Here is a 10,155-nt window from a genome sequence, read left to right as displayed (position 1 = left end):
CGCACACTTACTGTTCTAATTTTTTTTCCTTAATTTCCTATTTGCACAATATTAAAAAAAAAAAAAAAACTTTTTAAGACTAAAAAAAAACCGACATTATCAAAAAGGAAAAAAAAAAAAAAAAAAAAACCCAAAAATTTCAGCCCTTAAAAAACAAAGCTCAAAGCGTAAAAAGAGGCTAAAACCAAAAATTTCGTTCTTCCCAAAACCAAAACCCGATGAAAAAAAAATACTCTCTCCCCCTTAAACGCAAACACAGTAACGCAAACTCATCAAACTCCCTCTCTTCTTCTTCACACAGTCCCATCTCCATCTTCAAACGCACAATTTCCTCCATGCCTCTCTCTACATACACGTTCCCCTACCTCCAATCTTTGTCCCTTCTCTACCTTCAAACCCCTAAACTATAGTCCGCAGGCGCCAGCCACCCACTCCTTTAGTGGCAAAAAGTTTTTGATTTTGAGACTTTACCATCTGACCAGATTCTCTCCGCAAACATTACCGGTAAGTTTTTATTTTGTTCTATAATTTGGGATGTTAAATATGATTTAGGGTTTCGTTTTTGGTTGTTAAATATGATTTAGGGTTTCGTTCTTGGTTGTTAAATATGATTTGAGAGAATTTAGTTGAATTCAAGGCGACAACCCTCCAAAACATTATTAGACAAGAAGAAAATAGTTTTTTATGGAATCATATTTGCTGCCTTTTATTGCTTGAGCCATAGCTTAAATACAATTATGACAAATTCATTTAAAGCTATTAAAGATGTGTGTTTGAGGCTTATTAAGTTTTGTTACAAGGTGAATATTTTATATCAATATCTATTTGTTAGCATGTGTTTGAAAATTTTAGGATAAATGAGTTAGACTATAATTTGTTATTTTTTGCTTTCCAAATTACAAGTAGTGATATATCCTGTTAAATTGGCACTGCATTCTTCTTTTTTATAATAAATAAAAAATTGAAAAAATTTGTTCTTCCATTGGACCTTTAAAGCTTTCAATTTGAAACTTTTGTTGTGAAAAATAACTGGTAGTGATGTTTGTGGCAGATTCGAATTTAGGATTGAGGTCAATCTCGATGCCATGGTTAGTTTTCTATATCGTATATACTTTGCGTATAGTTTATTGTTTATGATGCTTTGTTTACTCACCTATTTAGAGTAATGTTCATATTACAGACACATCTAAGAATTTGGAAGCCCATTTTGAAGAATGCTAGCACTCTAGCAGAGAAGTTCTCCATGGAAGTCACACAAGATCTATGTTTATTTGTACTCCCTCAAATAGCAGCATAATTAGGTAGGATTTCTTACGATTTGTGTTATCATTGTTGCTAGGTTGAAAGTATTCTATGATATATGCAGATAGCTAATTACTGATTAATAAGCCTACAAGTTGCGTGAGAACTTATTTGGAAATACATGGTAATGGTGGAAGCATTTTTTAGATAGAAATTATGGGAAAATTTTGCTAATAATAATAGATCATTTTTCTGGGCGGTGATTGTTTAATGCAAATTGTTGGGATGGGTTTTAGGGCCAAGAAAGTTGAGAGTTATGGACACAAACTTGAGTTATGCAAGGTTACATGTATTGGTGGAATTGGTTGCGTGTTTAAGTTTGGAATAGGTGTGTATCATAGTGTTTACTAATTGAATTTGAGACATTAACATTAACTTGGCATTTGTTTAGAGAAATTAAACAACTACATGAAATATTATGTGTTTTGTATGTCTGCTTTTGTTTACTGTGTGTCTTAATATGGATGCAGGTGGGATAATAAATTTGTGCTGTCCTACTAGGCAAGAAGCAAAGGCAACCATGAGATTTCAAAGGGTGATTGGAGATGATAATTTAAATGGAAGTTTTAGCTAGATGACATGACTAACAATTCCTATTAAGAAGAGTATTTAGTAAACCGTATATCAATGATATGTTATAAATGACTAAGTTTGGTTATATATATAGCAAAAAATTGTAAAAGAGTCATGAAGGTAAAATTGAAAAGCTACATACTGATGCTTTTGTAATTACTTATTTGAAATTCAAACCGGTTTCAAAAATATAGTTTGTGGTTTAAAGCATTTTCTGTTTTCACTAATTGTGTTTTGTTTCCATGTACCTGTTTTTAAAATACATGTAAATTTGGTCAAATATTAATTTTTATGCCTTACAGGGAGTAGTACATAAATTTGATTTTGGAAGATGTTGGAAAAGTCAATATCGAGAGGGAGAGCAAAAAACTTTAGGTGGGTTCATTTTCTTATTTTCTTTTACTTTTAATCTCAGAAATGTGCATACTCTAAATGTGGTACATCTATTTTGTTATTTGTCGATTACATATAAAAAAAAAATGTACAGGGTAGATTCTTCTTAAGAGATGCAACACAACAGTCACCTCTCTCTCTCTCTCTCTTAATAGTGGAAATAATGATTTCAGAAATTGTGTAAATTGGCATTATGTTGCCTTTTTAATCCCATTGAGGACTAGCATCTTTGTTTACTGGCAATGTTAGAATTTAGATACATCTTGGACATCAAGAACGATTAATGTAATTTATGAAAGATATTTGATTGAATGAGTATGGAATTAACTATATTCGTGTAATTAATTATATTGGAATGTACTTATATCAGCTATATATTTTCTAAATATGATCTCATGATATCTCATTGTATGTGATAAATTTTATTACTTTGTAAATGATAGATTTTATTGGTTTGGTATATAATTTATACCATGGTATATATATATATATATATATATATATTTTTTTTTTTCATATTAAGTTATTAATAGTTTTCCCGTGCATCGCACGGGTTAGCGACTAGTTATTAATATTATTATTCTATTTTTTTTTTGAAACTATTATTTTTCTAATTCTAGAAACATTAGAAGATACCAACTAGTTTTTTTTTTTTTTTTTTTGAGAAACAAACACACACACAAGAGAGAGGAAAATTAACCAACTAGTTGAGTTACCAATGCTTTTAACAAATCCACAAGAAATTAACCACACAACACAATCCATGCACAAAATTTCCACATTTAACAAATTTATATTTTTAAAAAATGAGAAATATTTCTGAAATTAATAATGAGATTTTTAATTTTTTTTTCCAATTAAAATTATAATGTTGTTAAAAATACTACAAAATGAGAACCCACATATCTCTATTACATTATACAATGGATAAGAATCACAAAAGACTCCAATGGACATTTGGAGTCTACAAAATTTATAATATATTTTTTGAGAATCACGAAAATTTTACATTAAAGGTCCGTTTGGATACAGCTTATTTTGCTGAAAACTGAAAACAATAAAAAAATAATAAAAAATTTACTGTTCACATGCAAGTACTATTCATTGGCCTGTTTGCACTGTTCATGTCCCATGAATAGTGCAAGAGGTGCTGAGCTGAGGAAAAAAAAAAACCAAAAACGCTGAACGCAAACGCACAAAACGCGCAATACAAACAAATACTAAGTTAATTGTGATTGGTTAAACAAATGTCATTGGAGTTGATTGTTTTTTCACTTCAAGTTTGGAGTGGAGTAACATTTCTCCAAACCTTAAGAAAGGGAAGTGCAGTTACCAAAAAAAAGAAAAAACTACTTCTACTAAAACCTAAAAAATTTGGGCCAAACATTAATCGTAGAAACTTAACTTTTCCAACGTCGCTCCTCGCCGATAGTTGAGAGTGCCATCACCATCACTAGGGTTGTCCGTGGGTCGAGTTCGTGCCCAACCCACAACTAACCCAATTAGAGTAGGTGGAGAGTTTCCAAACCTGCAACCGACTTGTAAGGGTGTTGGGTTTTTGTCGGGTGGTGATTGGTTTCGAGCAAAGCCGAAAACCAACGAGATCTCATCAGATCTAGGGAGATTTTCGACAAATCGTGCGGAGAACTCGCCAGATTTGAATAATTTCTTCCGAATCTAGTGTATCTCCGCCAAATCTAGTTGGTTGGTTGTCGAAATCCATAAAATCAAGCTGAAAAAGTAGTCGAAAAGCTTGAGAAATCGTCGAAAATGACGTATTTAGGTTGGGTCAAGTTTCATGGGTTTTGAAGAAGGAGACTCGAAACCAACCCGCCAGGAACAGATTCTTAGAGGTCGGGACCTGCATCCAACCGCCAGAGCTGTTGGATCGGGTGGTGGCAGGTTAGGTATGGCCGAGTTTGGTAGGTTGGACACCCCTAGCCGTCACAATTACATTTTCTCTTTGCTCTCTCTCTCTCTCTCTCTCTCTCTCTCTCTCTCTCTCTCTCTCTCTCTCTCCAATACATAAATTGCATTAAGGAGGTTCCCGGCGACAAACCTCAAGTGCCATAACTATTTCTTCCATTTTAGTTCTCTTGTAAATGTAGTTTGATGGATAGAGTAACAATTAGATGGATATTTTGATGATAGATGCTTGCTTTCTTTTTACATCCAAATGGTTGGTTTTACTATAATTGGTTATGTATGCAATATTCTACCTTTTGCTACTAATAAAAGGATGTTTGGGTGTGTAAGAATAGAGATGAAATGATATCACTAACTCATTTTTAGTTTCTTCCAATATTTTAGTAATTTTCTTTGTATAAAATTATAATCAAACTGTTCTCTTTTGTAGACAAAATAGAGGGTTTGTGAAACTTTTGGTTGTGACAACGACATTGGAGTGAAGCTTGGCAAATCTACAACGTCGGTTTTGTGGTTGGTTTGAGAAGCTTGGTTGTGAAACCAAGGTTGATGTTGTGGGTGTTTGTGTTGGATTTGTGAGATGTTTGTTGACTACCAAGGAGATCTATGAAACAATTGAAGGAGGTGGCTTTGATGCCATGTTAAAGATGCTCTAATACCATGTTAAATAAATTGTAGGAGATTGAAAATAGATGCAGAGATATAAAAGAATAACACAAGAGCACACAAGAAGAATTAAATGGTTCGGACTAATGACCTACGTCCACAAAGAAAAATCATTGAGTGTTACATCTTTAGTATAAACTCAATTCATGTGTTACAATGAACTTAGTATGGGTATTTATAATTGGTTTAACCCAATGATGGAGTCGTGACCTTTTAGGTTGGTTAAATCAAAGATTCGACCAAAGTAAATGAAAATAGTTTCGGGATGCCACTCAATAGGAGGTAGTGGATTTCAGTAACGCAATCAAGCCACATGCTTGATTGTTAGGAGGAATCACTCAGCTCTAAAGTAAGAACACTTGCAAATAATTTTATGAGTCAAACACTCTTTACCTTATTTCTAATTTATGATTGATACATACATACATACATACATACATACATATATATATATATATATATATATATAGAGAGAGAGAGAGAGAGAGAGATTGCTTTGTATTATATATACTTGCATACAAATAAATGCTAGACAACTTCCTAGATAAAAGTACTAGGATGGGAGTACTACCAACAAAACTCCATAATTAACTTTGACTGAATAATAGACAAATAAAACACAACTGGACTCATAAATAAATGACACATGTTGCCTATGTTGCTGCCACATAAGTCGCCACTATGCTCTTACATTACCCTACATTAACTACAGTTAAAAGACTTCTAGCACAAGTATATGTCTAGACTTGCACACCAAGCATTAATGGGCATAGGCCTTGATTATTTGGACTAATATATCTCTATTCTCTAACACTTAATATTTACTACTCCTCTCACTTTATCTGCTTTAAAAATAAAAAATAAAAAATACAATGGTGAGATGTTGTATCTCCTCATTTACTAGAAAAAGTATCATTAGATTATAAAATTACTAACTATATATCTTAATTTTTAATGTATGAGAATTCTTGTACTTATTTACATTTTATGCATCAATTTGATCACTCGTTACATCGATTGCCTTTGTAAGCCTTTAATTTTATGATTTGACACTGTTATAAAAAGGTATATATATATGTCCATAATATTGTCTCCACAAAGAGGATTTTTCTCTTATCAAGAGTAATTAAGTCAACTATGCTACATCGATTATGGGATAAGTATTGTAAGGACCTAAAGAACATACAATGGATTGGGCCTCAACTGGACTCTAACTGAGCCCAACTAAAGGTATTAGTGATCTATATAAGCTCATCCAAGCCAAGAAAGAAAAATCGTCCAAGGAAATTGTAAGTACGAAGAAAGAGCTAGGAAGCGGACGTGCTGAAGAAGCCACAAAGCTCACAGGCAAAGTTAAATATGCCCAACCGAGGAGTTCAATAGTAGTTGACCTGGATAAGTCACAAAGGAAACTTCCTGGTGAAGACACCTCCTCCTCTGCATTAAATGTTCTGTACTAACTAGGCATGCTACATTAATAACTGAATGACACTTGAATAGTGCCCGCATAGCCTCTTTCCTACTCAGCATAACCTCAAAGGGAGGGGATAAGGGGAATGTGACAAATATCCAAGAGAAGAATCACTTGCCATCCAAGTGGAGGGCTAGGATTGAAACAATGAGACTATAAGTAAGTTCTTATACTAAAATAAATATAAATTTTTGCACGAGTTGATGTAAATGCTCAATGTATATAGAAAGAGAGATCATTAAGAAAATTTAGCATAGAATCACAAATGATTTTAGTACTATAACACAAAAATGAAGTTTTCAAAGCATAATTTCACCTTTTTAAGTGTGCTTAATTTTTTTTTTTTTTTTTTGACATTAGGATTTAATTGAGTTTCAAATTATTTTGAATAACATTATATGGGAAAATTCTATGAAATTCACACTTTCTTTTGTGTGTGGGTATGGTCCTATTAGGCTATTACTAGTAATATGATTAGTAATTATGTCACGTCTATTACTAATTCACGTTACATTAAATAGTAATTTTGTGAGAAAGCCAAGTAATATAGCATTTACATTAAATCTAATGATAGGTTTCGCTATGTTTTTTTTTTTTTTTTGGTTAAATGTTTCGCTATGTTACACGATAACACATGTTTCTTTTATTATTTTTTTATTTTATTATTATTTGGACATACACTTACAAAATCACACATGGAAATATAGTTCACATTCATTACCCATATTGCGTTGATCGTACCATAGAATGTGTGAATTTTTTTATATGGTCCCTTTTGTCCTTTTGGGCATCAACCTGTTGTTAAGAATTCGACTTAAGAGTTAACAGAAGTCACTGACTAGTGCCTAGTCCAAAGCCCAAGTGAATTTCAAATTCATTGTGCACTGTTACGAGCCCAAAGGATGAAAATTCTAGGCCTTGTAATAATGGGGCCCAACTCATTCATAAAAGCCCATCTGACTCGGCCTTCTAGCTCTAGAATTTCAAGTCAAACAATCTTAGCCAACCATGAATAAGTCAACAATCAACCTGGCACGTGCAAAAAATAGGACCCACAACCAATTGACCACCACAACACACATCCATGCACAAAATTTCTAAATTTAACAACAAAAAATTATTTAAAAAACTCAGAATTATACTTCTATTTTAAATTAATAGTGAGATTTTAATTTTTTTTAATTAAAATTATATTGTTGCTAAAAGACTATAACGTGAGAAGTCCATTTATCTCTATTATAAAATGGAGGAAAATGGTTCTGAAAAAAAAAAAAATAATGGAGGGAAAATGGGTTTGGTAAAATGATCAATTTCTCAATAGCTTTTTTTAACTCGTCTATTTCTCTTTCTCCTCCTCTAGATAAACCAGTAGACTAAATTGTACATTACTTAATGTGCTACCGTTGTATTAGTACCTTTTTCTTTTTAGGTCAACTCCTCAACAAAAATTAGTAGACTAAATTCACTCATTTTTAAAATACATAGAGCTATGATAAGGGTAAAATTGTGAATGTGAATACTCATGAATATAGTATCATGAAGCGACATTCAAAATAGACCCATCGGCCTAACTTGTCATAAATGGAAAGCTGACACTACTAAGCTGAAGGGAGTAGGTGAAGTTGACGACCCCAACGAGGGAGTAGGCGAAGCTGACGAGGGAGTAGGCGAAGTTGACGACCTTGACAAGGTAGTAGGCGAAGCTAACGACCCTAACGTGGCCTTGCTTGGTCTCCACGTTTGCATATATAAAGAAATATCTTGCACCTCACACTTGGTGTTAATCAAAAGACTCCTACAAGGAAAGGATTTTGAAAAATACGCTCATAAGGATTCCTATAAGGAAAAGAACTCTACACCAAGGAAGAGAGGTCAACCATTTACTACTATAAAAAGCCCCAATTTCCTCACAAACCAAAGTACGCATAATTGACCCCGCTCTAACACTTTAGAGTTGTGAGAAGTTCTAACTTGACCTTCGGAGGGTATTTGGCCGGCACCACACTGGTGCTCTCTGCGAGGTCTTCTCCTTTTGTTGTGTAGGCATTGTTTCGGGTGTGCGAGAACCGTGTGGCTTGCTAGCATTTTTTCGGCATCATCAGTTGGCGCCGTCTATGGGGAAACTCGTTTTGTGCTATTCTTAGGAATCTGAAAGCCATACGAATGCTTCCCGGACCAAGAGTTGTATTGTACTTACTCGCTTGATGGCGACCACCAATAACGTTCAGGGAGACGAACCATGCTCAACTGCCCTCGAGAGACAAATTCAAACTCTCACCGCGGCTATGGAGTGCCTCACTCAGCAAAACCACGATTTGGAAGAGCAGTTACACCAAAAGAATGTGGGTCACGACACTCAGCAAAAGGACCAAGAAGGTACCAATGTCGAGCGTAGTGACCAAGAGAGGCCAGAAGGCAGTAATGCCCCAAGCAGACCAGAGCGACAAGATATGAGCCATCCATCCGTCACTGATATGGCTTCACCCCACATTGTTGCAGAGATGCAGGCGATGAAGGAACAGATGGATGTCATGATAAATGCCCTCAAAGGACAGGTGTCCAGCGACCTTGATAATCTGGTCCACCAAACCGACTCGTCGTTCACCTCGTCTGTCAACTCCTTCCCCCTTCCACCAAAATTCCATATGCCGCAGGTGGAAAACTACGACAGAAACAAAGACCCTCTAGATCATTTGGAGTCCTTTAAGACCTTGATGTACCTTCAGAGGGTACCCGACGAGATCTTATGCATAGCTTTCCCTACCACGCTGAAGGGTCCCACAAGGATATGGTTTAGTAGGCTGACGCCTAACTCCATCAGTACTTTCAAGGAGCTAAGCGCTCAGTTTGCTTCGCACTTCATCAAGGGACACAGGTATAAGAAGTCTACAGCATGCTTGATAAGCATCAAGCAACAGGAAGATGAGACGTTAAGGTCTTACATAGCACGCTTTAACAAAGAGGCGCTTTCAATCGATGAAGCTGATGACAAGATACTTGTAGCTGCTTTCACAAATGGGCTGCGGAAGGTTAAGTTCCTATTTTCACTATACAAGAACAACCCGAAGACTATGTCGGACGTGCTTTATAGGGCAACCAAGTACATGAATGCTGAAGACGCGCTTTTGACTCTAGAGAAGAGAGAAAGACAGAAGGATACGCGACAGGATAGAGGGCAGAAGATGGCAAGAACTGGAGACGCTAGACAGACAGAAGCTACACCACCCGTGGAACACTAAGCCCCTATGGAAGTACTACTAGTAAAAAGGATGGTATGAAGAGCAGCACCCCTTTATTTCTAGTTTACCTTAGTGAATTTTAGCTATACTCCTCATTTTTTCTATTTACTTTAGTTTTTGCTACAATAACTCTTTTAAAGCCCAAATGGCAGGTCTTCGTTTTCTTTTTATGAACTCCTTTTTCTACGAATACATGGTTTATTATAATAAGAGTTTATTCAGACATGGCCAAAGTCGCCTACGAGTGGATGGTCACTACGCTAAGTCACCTACAGATAGACACATGGCCAAAGTCGCCTATGGGTGAACAGTCACTACGCTAAGTTACCTACGAGTAAACGCATGGCTACGGGTGAACGGTCACCACGTTAAGTCACCTATGGGTAGACGCTTGGCCAAAGTTGCCTACGGGTGAACGGTCACTACATTAAGTCATCTACGGGTAGACGCATGACCGAAGTCGCCTATGGGTGGATGATCACCATACTAAGTCACCTACAAGTAGACGACCAAAAAGGTGATGAGGCACCGAAATTTAGTCACCTTAATTAGTCCACGACCCCAAGTGGACGACTCACAAGGTGA

General features: G+C 35.5%; 1 protein-coding gene and 1 long non-coding RNA gene across 2 annotated transcripts; both read left to right on the top strand.

Moving 5' to 3' along the window:
• Positions 1–230: 230 nt before the first annotated feature.
• On the top strand, positions 231–2,026 carry LOC115952539. The gene is made up of 4 exons (XR_004083458.1): positions 231–504; positions 1,052–1,088; positions 1,181–1,301; positions 1,773–2,026. It is a non-coding gene; the product is annotated as an uncharacterized LOC115952539 (long non-coding RNA).
• A 6,509-nt stretch (positions 2,027–8,535) lies between these two features.
• Positions 8,536–9,570, top strand: LOC115951715. The gene has a single exon (XM_031068869.1). It carries the CDS (start codon positions 8,536–8,538, stop codon positions 9,568–9,570), a length of 1,035 nt encoding a protein of 344 aa, XP_030924729.1.
• The last annotated feature ends 585 nt before the right edge of the window (positions 9,571–10,155 follow it).

Source organism: Quercus lobata, chromosome 7 (assembly GCF_001633185.2).
Source record: "Quercus lobata isolate SW786 chromosome 7, ValleyOak3.0 Primary Assembly, whole genome shotgun sequence".
NCBI lineage: Eukaryota > Viridiplantae > Streptophyta > Magnoliopsida > Fagales > Fagaceae > Quercus > Quercus lobata.
The sequence above is the reverse complement of the archived record's forward strand: the minus strand, read 5'-3'. Positions and strand labels throughout refer to the sequence as shown.

Bases quoted from the DNA above. Each gene is read 5' to 3' on its own strand.
- LOC115951715 (XM_031068869.1), top strand. From the start codon at position 8,536: ATGGCGACCACCAATAACGTTCAGGGAGACGAACCATGCTCAACTGCC.